Source organism: Salvia miltiorrhiza, chromosome 4 (genome assembly GCF_028751815.1).
Source record: "Salvia miltiorrhiza cultivar Shanhuang (shh) chromosome 4, IMPLAD_Smil_shh, whole genome shotgun sequence".
Classification (NCBI taxonomy): Eukaryota; Viridiplantae; Streptophyta; class Magnoliopsida; order Lamiales; family Lamiaceae; genus Salvia; species Salvia miltiorrhiza.
This window is the reverse complement of record NC_080390.1, coordinates 43,000,139-43,017,537: the sequence shown is the minus strand read 5'-3', so window position 1 is coordinate 43,017,537 and position 17,399 is coordinate 43,000,139. Positions and strand designations below refer to the sequence as shown.

The following is a 17,399-nucleotide window of genomic DNA, read 5'->3' as shown; positions in this document are numbered from 1 at the left end:
CACTCTCTCATCATACCACTCATGCAGAAACAAGAAGAAGAAGAAGAAAAAAGAAAAAAATCGCCATCACACAAACTAGAAAAATGATCCAATTACGAACCTTCTCCTTAACTGCTTTCTCCTTAAATATTGGATCCAAAATCTGCCTGCTCAGAAACTCCGGTCTTCCTTCAAAAATCTCTGCAAGGCAATCGAATCTTGCGTTCTTCGCCGCATTTTCTCTCTCATCCGAACTGCTGCGACACTTTCTCTTCTCTGATGCGCAGTCGCTACACCCTCCGATTTCGGGGCAAATTTGAACGAACCATGAAACTCGTGTTTATCTTTACACACTTAAACGTGTGAGTGTGTAAGCGTGCATTAAATTACACAAAATGCGATCGATAAACATTTACACGCTAGCTAGGTCATGAGAGCGTGTAAACACGTATTAATTAAAACTGATCTCATGCACGTACGCTTACACGTTAGGTCATGCGTCGTGCGGACGTGTAAGCGTGCATTAGTTAAAATTGGCCTAACATGCCTACACGCTAAAGGGTAAAATGGTAAGACTGGATACTTTTTATATATTTTTATAAGTGTGGGTATTATTTGTTTTTGTTATTTTAAAGGAGTATTTTTCATTTTGCCTAAAATTATTATACTCCCTCCATCCACGAAGAATGTATGATGGATTGGAGGACACATGTTTTAATAAAGGGATTATAGCAAAACAATACACGAACTTTGATAAAAGTTGCAATTTTCACCTGAACTTTCAAATTGGCCAAAATATACCTGAACTTATATTTTTTGTTGTAAATTTCACCTTGACGGAGTTCAATCATTGCAAGTTCAGGTGAAATTTACAACAAAAAATATAAGTTCAGGTATATTTTGGCTAATTTGAAAGTTAAGGTGAAAATTGCAACTTTTATCAAAGTTCGTGTATTTTTTGGCTATAATCCCTTTAATAAATAATTAAAAAATATGTATAAAATATAGAAGATGATCCATCGAAAATATGATATCAAGTTACTGTTGTAAATTATCGAGATCTAAGATTAAACCGGGAAGTGCAGGTACTAGAATTCATATATATCTATTCTTGAATTTAAGTTTACGGTATACTTGGTATGTATTAATTACTACCTTAGCTAGGATTTATATAAAGAAATATATGTAGAAGGAATATGGATCATATTGTGTATTGTCGTTTAAAAACCAAAACTCTTCATACATAATAATAAGTTCATATCATAATTGATTTGCAATTTATAGTCTCTAAAAAAAATCTCTTAAAATAGTTTCGACACATCAATTTTTGTTTTTGAATGGACAACTACTCCCTCCATTCCAATTCAATAGGCCACATGGATCGAACACGAATGTTAAGAATCGAATAATTTATAATAAAATAGGAGAGAGAAAATAACTTTTTTTGATAATATATTTATCCAAAAAATAGGAGAGAAAAATAAAGAAGAGATAATTATGTGAGGTACAATGACATTTGATGTAAATAATGAATTATGTGAGGATATTTGTTATATGTTGACTTTCCATTTTAGGAAGTGACATATTGAATTGCGATGCCCAAATAAGGAAATATGACCTATTGAATTGGGACAGAGTGAGTAATATTTATAAAAATAGCATTGCGCCGATGAATTCCAACTTGAGACCTTTCGTCTCAGATATATTCGAACTTAAGACCAGTAGATCCGACACACACATTAAATTATATGATAATTAAATATCTATTAATCTAAAATTGAATCTTGAATCGTCATAAGAGATTATTTCCAACAAAATTCAATATAATATCAATACCTATACAATGGAGTGATTGTTACAAACTATTTATCGTATAAAATAGGTAATTATGAATTCATTATATATGTAACACTGCGAATTCGTTGTAAAAATGATGAATTGGAAAAAAAAAATTAATTTTTGTCACCTACGATTACGATATTCAAACAATTGATTATGAATTTATTCAATAAAGCCATAAATTCACTGTAAATCTCTAGCTAGCTACAATCTTAAGACAAAAAATAATTCTTATTTTATACAATTATAATAAGTATACACATTTAAACTATTCCCCGATATAAAACATCATGCATGCATACTACGTGTGCTAATTTGCGTGCATGAATTAAATTTTTCTATTCCGAATAAAAAAACTTGAGATTAAGTGCGACTTTAATTCCAACAAAAAATGTTTTCGTTTGACAAATTTATAGAAATGAAAAATAAAAAACAAAATTCCTGGTACGTAGCTCCTACGAACAACTACGTATCATCTCAACAACAAAGTGAACAAAAACATTAGACGGCATAATGATCTTCTATTTTTCCTACATTTAATCATCACGATTATTGCCCAAATAATCATAATTCCAAAATTCAAGGCCACACGTTCATTCTTGTCACCCACAAAACTCCAACAGCCGCTTTCGTCGAGAGATGAAATGGACGCCCAATCACAATAATCACTACTATCATCATCATATGATGATGTTGATGTAGACCATTTTGAATTCACATCGGCCCGTTTCATTCTTTTTCCATCGTCATATTCTTCTTCTTCCGCTAGTAGATACGGAGGTACCTCCGTGTCTATTCGCTCCCATTCTTCAAAATCAAGGCCGACTTCAAGAAAGTCGGCCCCGGACATGGCTAGGGCTTCTAGTGAAATTGTCATCCTTTAGGCAAAAAGTTGATTTTTTTGGATATATTTTGTGAGTTTGTTTATGTAGAAGAAGTACTAGAACGTAAGTGCCTTATACATGCATATATATAGGAGTGTCTGTGAACGTGCGTATAATATTCACATTGACTTCAAATATTTGAAACAATGCTGAGAAATTATCATATCATATTTGACTCATAAAATCTTTGCAAATTAAATAACATTCCCGTGAAGTTTGGATTGACTTTCCATGTTTGATTGCTTGACGCGTATGGCTATGATGATGTAAGGCATTGCATAATTAATTATGCCATCATGAAATTGCAATTTTGTGATTAATATTGGAGATTTTATTTAGCAGTCAAATGAAGATAAATATTCTGTCTTGTCAGATGAGGGAATGAAGTACCGAGGTCACGAGTATTAGAAGAATGAAGGTACATTACCAAACTAACTTTTGTTTATCAGAGATTCAACTTCAACTTTTTATATATGCTCTTTCTTTTCAACCAATTAACGTGCTACATCTTTGGATAATAGGGTGTTTGACTAAACTTAATTTAAAAAGCTTATAAATTTCAGTAACTTATATGTTTCAAAAGCTTATAAGTTGTCAAAGTGTTTGAATAATTGAGCTTATAAGCTATAGAGAAATTATTTTTGTTAGACTACATTTATCCATAATCAAATACGATCGGTCATCACTAAAAGACAAAAAAAATAAATAAAAAAAATAATAAAATATTAACAAACTTAATAACCGGTTGTTCAAAAATTTGCTGAGTTCATCCACCTTTAAGATTAAATGAGATAAACCATTTAATTTGGTATTTTATAATTAAAAAATATGACAACAAATAATAAAAGAAAAAGTATTTAGTTGTAGTAGGTTATTGATATAACTTAAAGGCTGTGTATGTGTGGAAAAGAGAGAAATAAATTTTTTGCGAAAAGTTCGGTCGATGTAAGTTGTTGATAAAGATAGTCTTAGAGAGAGTAAATATTTTTTAGAGAGAGAAAATCGAAGAGAGATAAACTTGAAATAGTATATGATGAAAATAATAAATTATAGTTGATAAATATTTGTAAAATGATTATTGCTTATAAGATTATAAAAACAATAAGTTGGATAGAGGAACTTATTTTGTTTGGGAGCTTATAAGCTCTTGAAACTTATTTTTAGAGCTTTTAAGTTGTTTATGAACTTATTTAGTTATTTTATCAAATACTTTGAAGGAGACAACTTATAAGCTGCTTTGAAGAGCTTATAAGCTCAGCCGAACCAGATGAGATCCTCTATCCCACTATTTTGTGTGTACCACCGTGTACCACTCTTAATTTAATTATTTTATAAAAATAAAAAATATTATTATATTATGAACTCTAATTAATATTTATCACTAAAAATTGAAATTTTAAAAAATTATATACCCTAACTTTGAATTAATGAGCCCAAATAATCAATTATTAATTCAAATAAATATAAAAAAATAATTATAAATCCTAATTAGATGAGTGAACCCTTGTTAATTATCTTTTTATAATATTAAAGCATAATAAATTAAAATTGAAGAAAATATAATTAAAAATTATAATAAATTAAGAGTGGTACACGTAAAATAGTGGAACAGAGGATTCCATCCGCAGCCGAAACACCCTCTACGTATTTCAGAGAAATCAAGTTTGTATTTATTTGTATTAAGTATCAATCTACCTCAATAGTGACGGATTGATCCAAATAAATCGATTTTAAAAAAAGCGAGATATGGTCTCAAAGGAACTTGCCCAAAAAAAGGAAGAGTATTACATTATTCATACCACAAATACCCTAGGTCTAATTATTATTATTAGTTTTTGTAGATGATATGTCTCCATTTTTATCAAGTTCGTCTGACCATTACTAGCTTACTGATTTTAAAAAATATACGCCTATACATATAGGTGTGTTTGCTTTTTATCCCTTTAAATGGAGGGATAGCAAAAATTTATCTTTAAATATTTGTTTTTTCTTATTCCACATTTTACACAAACACCATTTTTCCTTCCTTATTTTCACTTCAAGGAGGGATAATATTATCCCTCCATTTTTGGTGTGATAATATTATATCTCCTTAAAGTAAAAATAAAGAAGGAAAAATGGTGTTTGTATAAAATGTGAGATAAGAAAACAAACATTTAAAAGCACAAATTTTTGTTATCTCTGCATTTAGAGGGATAAAAAGCAAACAACACCATATAGAGGATAGGGGAACATGGTATATTTCTAAATTAGAGATATTTTTATAACAATATATATTCATATTATCAAATGTGCAGTTGCATATTTAAAGACGTGTACAATTTGAATCCAGGTGTATGTTCTTTGAATGAGGTTGAGTGTTTAATGTTACGCAAAAATCACTCAATGCAAAGAGAGAAGAGTCAAAAGTTGATAACTGGTTTTCTTCCTTCATACAAAGCATGCGTGGATATGGAGTTGCTTGTGGAGGGAAACTAAAAGCTAAGAAGAAAACGTACGAGAAAGAAAATACGGTTCAGATTCAATGTTCCATAATTTTTATGTTATATTTATTATTTGAATAATACTTTTTATAAAAAAAATTACTATGACATTAAGAATCTTCCTTAACTTTTATTTCAAACAATAAAAGTTATAAAAAATATTATACTCTATATATCAAATTTTTAAATTATAACTTTAAGTTATATAACAAATTTTTTATTTACAAATGCATATTAAAATTAATTCAATTTCCCTCTCTTTAATTGCATTAAAAACTGCTATAATTTTAAAATATTTAAATTTAAAATAATTATAATTAAACAACCATATAATTTTTTTTTTGAAATGGCAACTACTTATTTTTATCATCAACAAACGAAAACAAAAATGGAAAAAAAAAAGTATAATGTTCAACATTAGATATAAATGAACAAAAATTAATTACGACAATTTGAATTATATATCATAACTTATTCATTTCAAATTTTTTTTTTTATAACTTTTACATCGAATCAAAGATATTCTCATAATTTTTATTTAACATTCATATTGAATAGTTTTCCATTAATAGAAGATATCGATTCTTTGAAAAAATAAAATAGAAAAAAAGCTAAAAAAAAAGAAAGAAAATTTGGAGGAAAAAAAAAGAGAGGTGAGGGAAAATTTGGAATAAAAAAAATTCTCTGTATTATATATAGATTGTCATTTCGTTTCTAATCCTTGTCAGCTTTAAGAGAAAAAATTATACCTCGTATAGTGGAAATTAGAACACAATTGTTCATTACAAGTTCAAATATTGCACTGACATTATTAATTTGTTTTCAAATAGGAAAAATAAAATGAATCTAGGTATATATATAAAAAAACAAAGAATTAGTATTGTATCTAATAATTGTTCGTTAATCATAAAGGTTATTCAGTGTATTTTTGTGAAACTTTAATGAACTCTTCTGAGGGCCGGCCCCTTAGTGACTATTGGATTTTAGTCTTGGGCTTATTTTTGTAATATCAAGTGGCCCATAATGGCCCAATGAATTTCACACACATGGGCGCACAACTTACAAACAGTTTCTCTTCTCAGTGATTTTTATCTTCTTCATCAATTGTTGAAACCTTAGCTTCCCCTTCCCTTCATTGATCTGGCCGTCACATGGCGGCGGAGGCGGCGGCTCTGAATTTCATACCGGAGGTGGTCCTGAAGAAGAGGAAGACTAATGAACAGTGGGCAATTAGAAGAAAACTCCAGCAGCAGGAGAGGGCTAAGCGTCTCAAAACCGGAACTTTTATCATAAAAAAGCCCGAGCAGTTCATCCGAGAAAATCGCGATAAGGTAATAATACCACTTTTGCTACTCTATTTCCAGATATAAAAAATCTCTTGTGTGTTCGTGTTTGTGATTTTCAGAATGTGTAAATGTGCAAATTCGTTGGTATATATTTAAAGGTGTCAGTCAGCTCTAGGCTTGTTATTCTATGTGAAACTTGGTTTTGTTTTGTTGATGGCATGAGCTTGCTGTAAACATTCTGTTGAAATATACATATTGATTTTGCTAAACAGCTCTGTTGGCCATATATTGAGTAAGAATTATTCATATTTGCCGCTTTGTTTCCAGGAATTGGACCTAGTTCAAATGAAGAGTAGGGGCAAGCTAATTAGAGCAGCATCATTCACACTGGAATCCAATCTTCTATTTGTCATTCGCATACAAGGGTCAGCTTAAATAACCAGCCCATGCTGCGTCTTGTTATTTTTGGTTTACAACAAGTGTTTTGAGTTTCAATTTATTTTTTCCAGAAAAAATGACATGCATCCAAAAACCCGAAAGATTCTGTATTCTTTGAGATTGAGGAAAATACGCACTGGAGTTTTTGTCAAGGCCAGTGCAGGAATGATGGAAATGTTACAAAAGGTGGAGCCGTATGTAACTTATGGGTATGTTGTGCTTATTTCCTTATGCGTTGCTCGTTTGTTGCTTTATAGTTCCATGAACTGCCTAGAACTAGAATCACCTAATTGAAATAATGTTCAATAATATCCCGTAGCAACTTAATTCTCAATTATTTTTGTTGTAGATATCCCGATGTGAAGAGTGTGAAGGACTTGATTTACAAGAAAGGTGTGGTGAGAGTTGGCAAGGAGAGGATTCCGTTGATCGATAACAATATTGTGGAACAGGTACGAGCGAGTAGTGATAGTATATTTGTCATTTTCCAAATCTGTCCTAACATGATAATTTGCTTGTTGCAGGAATTGGGTAAACATAACATCATATGCATAGAAGACATTGTGAATGAAGTTGTTAGTGTTGGTTCCCATTTCAAGGCAGTCAATAGTTTCCTCTGCCCCTTTGTGCTGAACAACCCGGAAAAGGCGTTGCAAGGAAAGAAGAAAAGGTTCGAAGATGGAGGAGATTCTGGAAATAGGAAGGTTCAGATAAATGAGTTGATCAGCAAGATGAATTAACATAAGAAATCTAGATCTCAGCCCTCGGCTTCAAAGGCTGCACCGACCAGAACTTCCAAAATTCTGACGGCCTTTACAGAGGAACACTTTGAACTCTCTTCGACACGCTCATCTCCCAATCCTCCTCCGCCAAGTTCTACAGAACGACGTTGGGCGAAATCTTGAGATGAAGTAGCATAAGAAAAGTGGTGGTTGTTCTTGAACTTGGAACTGATTTAATTTTGAGCATTTGTTTATTTATCTTGATAATCTCATGGTTTGCCTCTGTTTGGCAATTGGCAGCTAATGATTTTGTGTAAGTAATATATTCGCGTTATGTTTAATTAAATTGAGAAATTGATAGGCAGCAATTTGGATGTATTGTGTAGAATTGCCAAAGTTCTGTTGTAAGTTTTAGGGCTTCAAACTTGACTGCGTCTCTGAGGTTCATTTCTCAGGTGATTTCTTCCTCGACTCTCTGAGGTTCGAACGTGGATATGAATGATTGGTACCATACCCAAGGATCCTCTTCATCCTTTCATCCTATGCCCCTGTGAGAAATACTCCCTCGTTCCATTCTAACATGCTCGCCTCTTTTGGGCATATGGTGATTAAGAAATTTATTTTTTAGGAGAAAAGTTGTGTGGTGTATATTAATTAAGTACTCATTCCCTCTCACAAAAATATGAATATTTGTAAGTGACATAGATTTTAAGAAATGTTAGACAAAAATATATTGTGAGTGGAAGATGGGTTTCACTTTATGAAAAGTAAAGGAATTGCGGTGGGGTAATGTACCAAAATATACATGTTCATGTTTTTATGAGACGTCCCGAAATGATAAAATATTCATGTTTTTGTGAGACGGGGGTATATATTTTTCACTAAAAATGGAAAATGAGTATTATTTTTTTTCACTTAAAATGGAAAATGAGTGTATTGTAGTGGGAAGTTCCAAAAATGAAAATGATCCTATTAACGTGGGACGAAGAGAGTACAAGTTTTTATATTTATTGATTTTTTTAAATGCTTATTGAAACTGTATAAAATTTAATTTCAAACTTTGAGATCACACATAATTTTATAAGCACAAGGTCCTATATTTGGTCCAATCTCATTGGAAGACCATCATTTCCTTTAACTTCTAAGCTTGATTACACACCCACTTCCATTCTTATACAAAGTATCCAAAAATCCAACATACCATTCACTCCAAGCATAACTCCTAGAACAACCCATAACCATTATGACCCAAAAGCAGCTCGTAACTGGACCCGATTGCCACGAAAGCATTACCTGTTCGGTTTCGGTTCGGTTTGGCACCCCCAATTGGTGTGGTTCGGTTTTAATTTTAACCATCGGTTCGGTTTACGATTTTAGATTTTTGGTTCGATTTTGCAGCGAACCGAACCGATGCTCACCCCTAAGTATAGGGAATTCATTCGCCTATATTATTCCGTGGATTAGATTAAGAGGTTTTGGGATTTCCATTATCTGTTCCATCTATCGTTTGTTCTTCAGTCTTTCTCTAGCGTGTTCGTTTGATTGATCGGCAAGGATCATATCACTTGGACACCCTTTTGCGCCAGAGCGGGGCCTCCGACAAGGAGATCTGCTCTCGCCCTATCTATTTCTTTTATGTGCAGAAGCTGTTTCAAGACTCTTGAGGTCGGCTGAAACGCAAAGACTTATTTAAGGTGCTCGGTTGTGCCAAACTGCCCTGCCATAACCTATTTATTCTTTTTACCGACGATACAATTATTTTTGGGTACGCAACAATGGATGAAATTGATGTGGTGAAAAGCATATTACAGAAATATGAGAACGCGTCCGGGCAACAAGTTAATCTTCTGAAGTCAGATATCACATTTAGCGCGAGTGTTCTAACGGCTATGAAGGACGAGCTCGCACTCCAGATGGGGGTAAATCGAGATGCCCATCATGATAAGTACTTGGGCATCCCTAGCACAATTGGACGGTCTAAGGTTGAAATATTCCAAATGTTAGTGGATCGCGCTCGGAAAAAAACAAAGGATTGGAAATGAAGGTTTCTTTCGGGGACTAGAAAGACAATCTTGCTAAAGTCAGTTATCCAATCTATTCCAATGTACATTATGAGCTGCTTCTTCCTTCCCCAACAAATATGCCAAAGGTTGACTATAATTGCAACAAGTTTCATGATGAGCGACGAATTCATTGGCATAATTGGAGGGTGCTTACTCGTAGAAAAGAAGATGGTGGTATGGGGTTCCGTGACTTGGAATGTTTTAATAAGGCGTTACTTGTGAAGCAAGCATGGAGAGTTCTCCACTCTGATGAGTCTTTACTTGCCCATTCTCTTAAAGCTCGATCGGTATTATCCTAGATACGACTTTCTCCAGGCTGGAAAAGCATTTAATTCGTGATTCATCGGATGGAATTGTTCTTCTCAACGAGGGCATTGCATGGAAAATGGGTAATGGGGAGCGTGTACCGATTTGATGGCGCCTATGGAAGGTTCTTGGAACTAGGAGATGGTGGAGCAACATGTTGTTCAGGATGATGTTGAGAAGTTATCAAATTTTCTTGTCAGATAAGAGTGGACTTTACAGTGCGATCAGGATACCACTTTGCGACATCTATGAGAGAACGATGTATCTCCTTCTCATAATTGCAGACCTTGGAATTATTCACTTGGATGGCCCTCTCAAATGCTTTACCAACGAAGGCTGCTTTTCGATTGCGGATCCCAACGGATAGTTATGCATCATCGTTGTATGAATGAATGGTTAATAGTGATGATATTTACTTCCGTTCGATCTTTGCATCTGTCTTGTGATTGCTTAGTGTTTAAGCAGAAAATGCTCAGTCATGAAGATTTGTTTTGGTATATCCCACAGGGCTCTGTTCTGTAGGTGAAAACTCAATTCATAATCGGTCAAATTCAGTTGTGCCTTTGATTGCCAATGTTTTCTTGGCTTGTCCTAAGTAAAGCTTAATTGTGATGTTGCGGTTATTCCTTGTCATTTCTGACGCTGATTGTGTGGAGCCGTTATAGATTTCTCAAGGGTACAATTACAGTTGAGTTGGGCGAAGGTTTGGCGGCGCAATCAAAAGGATTTAAAAGAATTGTTATTAAATCAAATTGTCTGAGTATCATTTCAAAGCTCAAACGCAATAATAATTAATATGGATCTCTACCATCTGGGATGTGTCCGTGAACTAGCTGAGGAGGTGGATATCCTTGCTTATAGTTGGGTTTCTTTAGCAGATAGTAATGTATTCTGGTCCCTTTGCTGCATTATTGCTTCAGTAGTAATATTTCCCCTTTGCAAAATAAAAATAAAAATTCCCTTTGCTCTAAAATAAAAATAAAATAAAAAAAATCAAGTCTTTTCTTCTACTATTACAAGCCCGAAGCAGAGGTGGAATTCAACACATCGTCAAAGCAAATATAATCAATGGATCCAAATCCATCCATCAACCCATCAAACAAGACGTCCTCATTGAGCTCCGCCACCGGCGGCTTCCTCCGTTTGTCCTCCAGCTGCAGCGCCGGCATGTGGCCCTCGAAGAGCGCCATGTGTCCGAAGAGCTTATCCTTCCGCGAGAAGCTGGTCCCACAAGAACACCTCCATTTGGTCTCCCCACAATGCTTCAAGTGGCTCTTCAAATCCGCCATCACCGAGAAGCTCTTCTTATGGCAGCGATCGCACGAATACATCTTGGGGCAATGGCTCCTCTTGAAGTGATTCTTCACACAAACTGCGCTCTTCAGCGCCCTGAACTTCCCGTGCTGCCTGTTCCTGTTACACCCGACGTAAGGGCACGAAAACCTCGTCTTCCGACCGCCGCCCTTTTCCGGCTTCGCCAACGCCTCCGGGGTCTTGAACTGATTCCCGTGCGCCCGCATGTGCATCCGCAGATTCGCGTCCCTCTTGAACCCCTTCCCGCAAATCTCGCAGAAATGGACGTGCTCCGCCAGCAGCTCCACCGCGTCCATCTCAATTATCTCGTAATCCTCCTCCTCCTCCGCCTTCGGATTCACTGCGTCATTTGAACAAACAGATGGCGTGCAAGACAAAAGGGCGGCGCCATTGACTATGATCTGGTGAATCGCGGAGGCGATCTCCGCGGACACCATTTCCATTTGAGGCTGGCCGATCGGAGTGTTGCTGCTCACTGAAGCAGACAGGAATTGCTGAAGATTGTCCATGCGGGCTTGGACGGCTGACAGATTCATCAACGGAACTCGTGGGTCGGCGGCGCCGGGCGGCTTCGTGTCGCCGAGAAAGGACATATTTTTCTCGAAATTGAACTGCCTCTTTTTTCTTTTCCTTTTTTTTTTTACCAAAATTGGGTGGCAGGGAAAGGGGAATTAGGGTTTGGTTTGGGAGTTTTCTGTGAAATAGGGAAATCAAGTTTGACTTTGCTAGAGGGAAAAGGTGGCATCTCTGGTGTCCACAGTGTATCTAATTGACACGTGGCAAAAAGGGAAATCAGATCGGGAACTTTCAACTTTGTCGAGGAAAGAGGCGTACATTTATACGTATTTTGAGAGTCACAATACTGTACATGGGAATAGGAGGGTGCTAAGAATTTACCCGACTCACATTAACATTCATCTCAAGTTTCACCCGTATTATTAAATTCAGTTCGAGTTATTATATCCATTAAATAGTTTAGGTTCAGCAACTTATTTGAGTTTATTCAAACGGTCAAACCTAAATTAGCTCATATATTCAACATATTACTATTATTGAAAACAATAAATATATTACTTATCCTAAAAAATAAAATATTCATATTCAATTAATCCTTTTACTATAGTAATTAACCAAATGTTTTAATATACTTAATTAAAGGTTAAAATAAATTAACAAATTTATATTTTAAAAATAATTCATTTAACGCACTTTCTCACGAATTAATAAATCAACCAATATCAATTTCAAAATTTAACTTTTACATAGTTGTAAAACTTAATTGAACGCGCTTGAATACAATTTTCCTAAATTAAAATATGAATAGATGAAGAGTGCAACTTGATTAATTTAAAATCATACAACCAACATAAAAAGCATGCCCAAATTAATAAATGGACTATTTTTTTTTTAAACCATCATAAATGGACTATTACTTTGCATGATTCAATATCTTAATCCTCAAGAGAATAATTAATTTTAAATAATACTATAAATAATTAAAGATTTTAAAATATCTCAAAATTTGATCTTCTTATTTTTATTTATCAAAACTAATCTTAATTAGTCCATCATTTGATTCCAATCAATATTACATTTTAATAACAGTAGTTTATATTAAAAGTTAATCTCCCAAGCATCCTAGTCTCTAGAGGAAGAAATTTAAAAAAAGGGGGAAAATTTTATATATTTGTATATAATATTTCTTCGGTTCCTTAAGAGCATTCACAGTAATGAGCCTCTTAGAGGGGCTCTTAGGTGGTCTTCACCATTTAAAAGTCACTTTCCCATAATAGGACTTAAAAGTCACTATTATGGACTCTTAGAGGGGCTCTTAGGTGGTCTTCACCATTTAAAAGTCACTTTCCCATAATAGGACTTAACAGTCACTTTCCCATAAGAGCACCCGCATCGCGGGTACTCGAGGAGCTCCTCGAGGAGAGGGAGGGCGTCGAGGAGGGCGATGCGGCGTGGAGCTCCTCGAGGACTCCTCGAGTTATCGAGTATGCTCGAAGGGCGGAGGAGATGGCGCGTGCAATGCACGCGCCTAATTTTAAAAAAAAAAAAAAAAAAGGAAAAATTCGAAAATTCGAATTTTATTCGAATTTTGAGTAATTTTAAATTTTATGTTTTAAGTAATTTTAAATTTTATGTTTAATCCAGTATTTAAATATGCTATTTAAATTATGCAATAAAATTTAAATGAAAAAACATAAAATCAAAACTAATATTATCAAGTAGGCTATCAAGGAACCCCAATGCAGCACTACCTACTCAATAACACAAACACTATCAAGTAGGCTATCAAGGAACCCCCAATGCGGATGCTCTAACTCTCTATATCAGAGCTTTCTAATTTTATTTTTATTTTAAATGATTTTCTAAATTAAACAAACATTGAATTTAAAAACATAAAATTCATTAAAATAAAAAAATACATTAATTAAAAATAAATTACAATTAAAATAAAATTCACCATCCTCTGTGACGGTGAATTGCCCCCAACCATCTTTTGGTGAAACTCCAACTCATCTAGAGCCATTGTCGACATTAGGGATGCCAAAAAAGCCCAAAACCGACGGGTCGACCCGAATAGACCGATTAAAAATGTGGGTTAGGGCTGAAAATTTTAAGTCCGAAAAAAATTTAGCCTGAATGGCCCGAATCGAAAATAGCCCGAGCCTGATAGGGTTGGCCCGAAAATCGAGTGGGTTGGCCCGATTAACCGAACACTTTCTTAATAATTGATTTCTAAATTTTAATACTTTACTTTTTAATTTGATAATAACATTTTGATGCTTGTATATAATATGTTTTGAGTTTTTCTAACGATTAATAATAAATATTTATGATATAAAAATCAAAGAAAGATAGTACTTTATGTTATATCTATATACAATTTTTATCGGAAACAAAGTTAAAATTAGATATTATGTAATTTACATTAAAATAGCACTAATTTTTGTATCTAAAATAAGGTGAAATGTTTTGATTTAAAAAGTACGACATATTTTTATTACAATAATATGATTATCCATATAAAAAAATCATAAATTTGTGGGCTCGAACGGGCTAGCCCGAAACCGAGTGGGTTAGGGTTAGGGTTGAAAAAATTTAGCCTGAAAAATAAAAAAATCGACTAGCCCGAATCGAAAATAACCCGAAACCGAGTGGGTTGGCCCGATTGACATCCCTAGTCGACATATCCTTGCACATGAGGATAGAATCGGTGAGATCCCGTTACGTTTGGGTGAAAAACATCCATGACTTTGACCATGTTTTTCATGGCCACAACGACTCTTAGTTGTTTCTCTCATTCGGCCGATGCCTCGACCTTCTTCTTCCTTTACCCCTTGTCTCTTTACGCCATCTTTTGGTCTATAGACATTGTTGTGACACTCGGCTCGCTTGAAGTCATCGTGTAGCTGCCATCGGATTCATTTGAACGCTTGTCGGAGTGAATCTCGTCATCGGATGACGCGAATCTTTGGCGAATCTTTGAGACTCGTGTAGAGTACGCCGAGGGTGGGAATAAATTTAAATTGCTACAAAAAGAATAAAATTAAATATTAAATTTAAATCACTAGAAGGATGAAAATTCAAAATGATAATAAACATTTGAACGCTTGGCGGAGTGTATCTTGTCATCGGATGACGCGAATCTTTGAGACTCGTGTAGATTATGCCAAGGGACCAGAAGGAGAAAAATTCAGAATGATAATAAAGCTATAATTAGACAAAATAATAAAACTAGGTAGATTATGCCAAGTGACCAGAAGGAGGAAAATTAAGAATGATAATAAAGCTATAATTAGACAAAATAATGCCAAGGGACCAGAAGGAGGAAAATTCAGAATGATAATAAATCTATAATTAGACAAAATAATAAAACTATGTAGATTATGCCAAGGGACCAAAAGGAGGAAAATTAAGAATGATAATAAAGCTATAATTAGACAAAATAATAAAACTAAAACTCGCTAGAAGGAGGGCTTGAACCTCCGACCTTGTGGTTAACAGCCACACGCTCTAACCAACTGAGCTATTCCAGCTTTTCAACTTTTATTGGGATGCTTTATTTACCTATCAAAGCTTTAGCGAAATAAATAATTGTTCCTAGTCTTATTATTTTGTTGTGGGATATATTAGTATAATACCATTTTGTAAATATTTGTACGCGCATTAGGAATCTATATATAATATAATATAATATATATAATACAACGATGATTACATATTGTTGTAAATTGTAATCAATAGCTTACATATATATTTTTATTATTTATCATGTACTCCTACGACTTTTAGAAATTCATCTGTATAGTAGTATAAATGGTATATAATATTTTTATATTTATAATTTCGAATCAATAATTAAATTCGACCTTTACAATAGCATAACTCAATACAAAAACTTAATTTTAATAGTCTATACTTGAATATTATAATTTTTTAACATGTAATAAACTAAAAAATATTTATTTAAATACTAGTATTAGTAAGAAATTATGCTATACAAATAGTGCACTCAATACAATATGTATTAGATAAAATAAAAAAGGGGTAACAACGCCAAAATAATGAATTTTCACGTATTTCTGGTTTTGCACATGAATTTAAAATCCTTCCTCAAATACATAAACTTTCATTTTTTTTTTTTAATTTTGCACATAGTGAATATTTTCGATTGATGAATATTGAGTCAGAATTTAGAACTATGATTAGGGGTGTAAATTCGGGTTGCGGGTATCAGGTATACCCTCACCCGTCCCGATACCCGCAAAATCAAGGAAGAGGGTCGGGTGCGGGAATTGTTTTCCCAAAAACTGCGGGCATCGGGTACCCGCATACCCGCATGTAATTTTTTATTAAATAAATAATTTTAATAATTATTAATTAATTTTTAGGAAATATGATGAAAATAATTCCCTAAGCCCTAGTCAATTCATTACTCACTACAGAGAGACAGTCGGAATTTGAGAATTAAACAAGATTTTTGTTGAAAATACCCGCGGGTAAAGAGGGTACCCGCACATTGCGAGACAAGAATACCCTCCGGCGGGATAAAAATACCCTCCAGCGGGACAAAAAAAACCCGCAAAATAAAAAACAATCAAGAACTTGCGGAAAATGAGGGTACCCTCATACCCGCAGCGGATAACCGCTGCGGGTATTCGGGTACCCGCAACATGTAGGCGGGACGGGTGAGGGTGGGAGTTTCGGACGATTTTGTCCCGCGAGTACCCGCATTTTGCAGGTAGGGTACCCACGGGTACCCGAATTTACAGCCCTAACTATGATCTACGTGGCTTAAACTGAAGTCTTCCTAAATGATGTAATTCAACATTAGATAGATTCCACTATAAGAACACAAAAATGCTTTGATGAATCATTCACCCAAAATGTTCATCGTGTGCCAAATTGGAAAGAAATGAATGTTTGTGTGTTAATTTGGAGGCAATATTTTAAGTTCATGTGCAAAACCAAAAAATATGTGAAAGTTCGTGTATTTTGACGCTATTACCCCAAATAAAAATTTATTTTAAGATATAAACTATGAACTATTTTCAACTCTAAGATCATGAAGATATATGTTGAATTCGTCATTTTATTGATGGGTTCTTGATCATGGGATTCAATACCGGGAGGGGATAGGAGGAGAGAATTCCATTTTTTATATTTATTACTCCTTCCGTCCCATGAGGGTGCACTTTTTGCCATTTAGGACATCCAACAAGAGTATGCACTTTCCTTTTTTGGACCCTTCTTTCACTAATAAAAGTGGTCATTCTTCCTTTTTGTGTGCGTGTGTTGGTCAAGTGGTAAGGGGTCAATGCCCAAGGCCCAAGGCCTTTTGGCCTTAGATTCTAGTCCCCTGTGGCGCGGCCTTTAATTTTTTTTATTTAATACTGTTAGTTTATCAAAAAAAAAAAAGCGGTCCCTTCTTCTACTAATAACACACTCACCTAATATTTATTAAAATCCGTGTCATCAATAATTATGCACATTCTTATGAGACGGAAAGAATATTTCAAAATGGATACTTTCATAAATTACTCACTCTTGATATAAATACATATATACATTA

At 34.2% G+C, this 17,399-nt stretch overlaps 2 protein-coding genes and 1 non-coding gene across 4 annotated transcripts; 1 reads left to right on the top strand and 2 right to left on the bottom strand.

The window, feature by feature from the left end:
* Window positions 1-6,215: 6,215 nt before the first annotated feature.
* LOC131021835 (60S ribosomal protein L7-1-like) lies at window positions 6,216-7,999 on the top strand. Of its 2 annotated transcripts, XM_057951130.1 has the most exons (5): window positions 6,216-6,516; window positions 6,799-6,896; window positions 6,981-7,118; window positions 7,259-7,361; window positions 7,434-7,999. In XM_057951130.1, the coding sequence occupies exons 1-5, from the start codon at window positions 6,337-6,339 to the stop codon at window positions 7,647-7,649; spliced, it is 735 nt and encodes a 244-aa protein (XP_057807113.1). In that variant the 5' UTR covers window positions 6,216-6,336; the 3' UTR covers window positions 7,650-7,999. The 2 variants fall into 2 exon arrangements, with proteins under 2 accessions (XP_057807113.1, XP_057807111.1); XM_057951128.1 differs by having other exon boundaries at window positions 6,263-6,516; window positions 7,259-7,999.
* A 2,916-nt stretch (window positions 8,000-10,915) lies between these two features.
* LOC131021834 (zinc finger protein STAR3-like) lies at window positions 10,916-12,251 on the bottom strand. Its single transcript, XM_057951127.1, has one exon. It carries the CDS (start codon window positions 11,905-11,907, stop codon window positions 11,014-11,016), a length of 894 nt encoding a protein of 297 aa, XP_057807110.1. The 5' UTR covers window positions 11,908-12,251; the 3' UTR covers window positions 10,916-11,013.
* A 3,038-nt stretch (window positions 12,252-15,289) lies between these two features.
* Window positions 15,290-15,363, bottom strand: TRNAN-GUU (transfer RNA asparagine (anticodon GUU)). The gene has a single exon. It is a non-coding gene; the product is annotated as a tRNA-Asn (tRNA).
* Window positions 15,364-17,399: the final 2,036 nt, after the last annotated feature.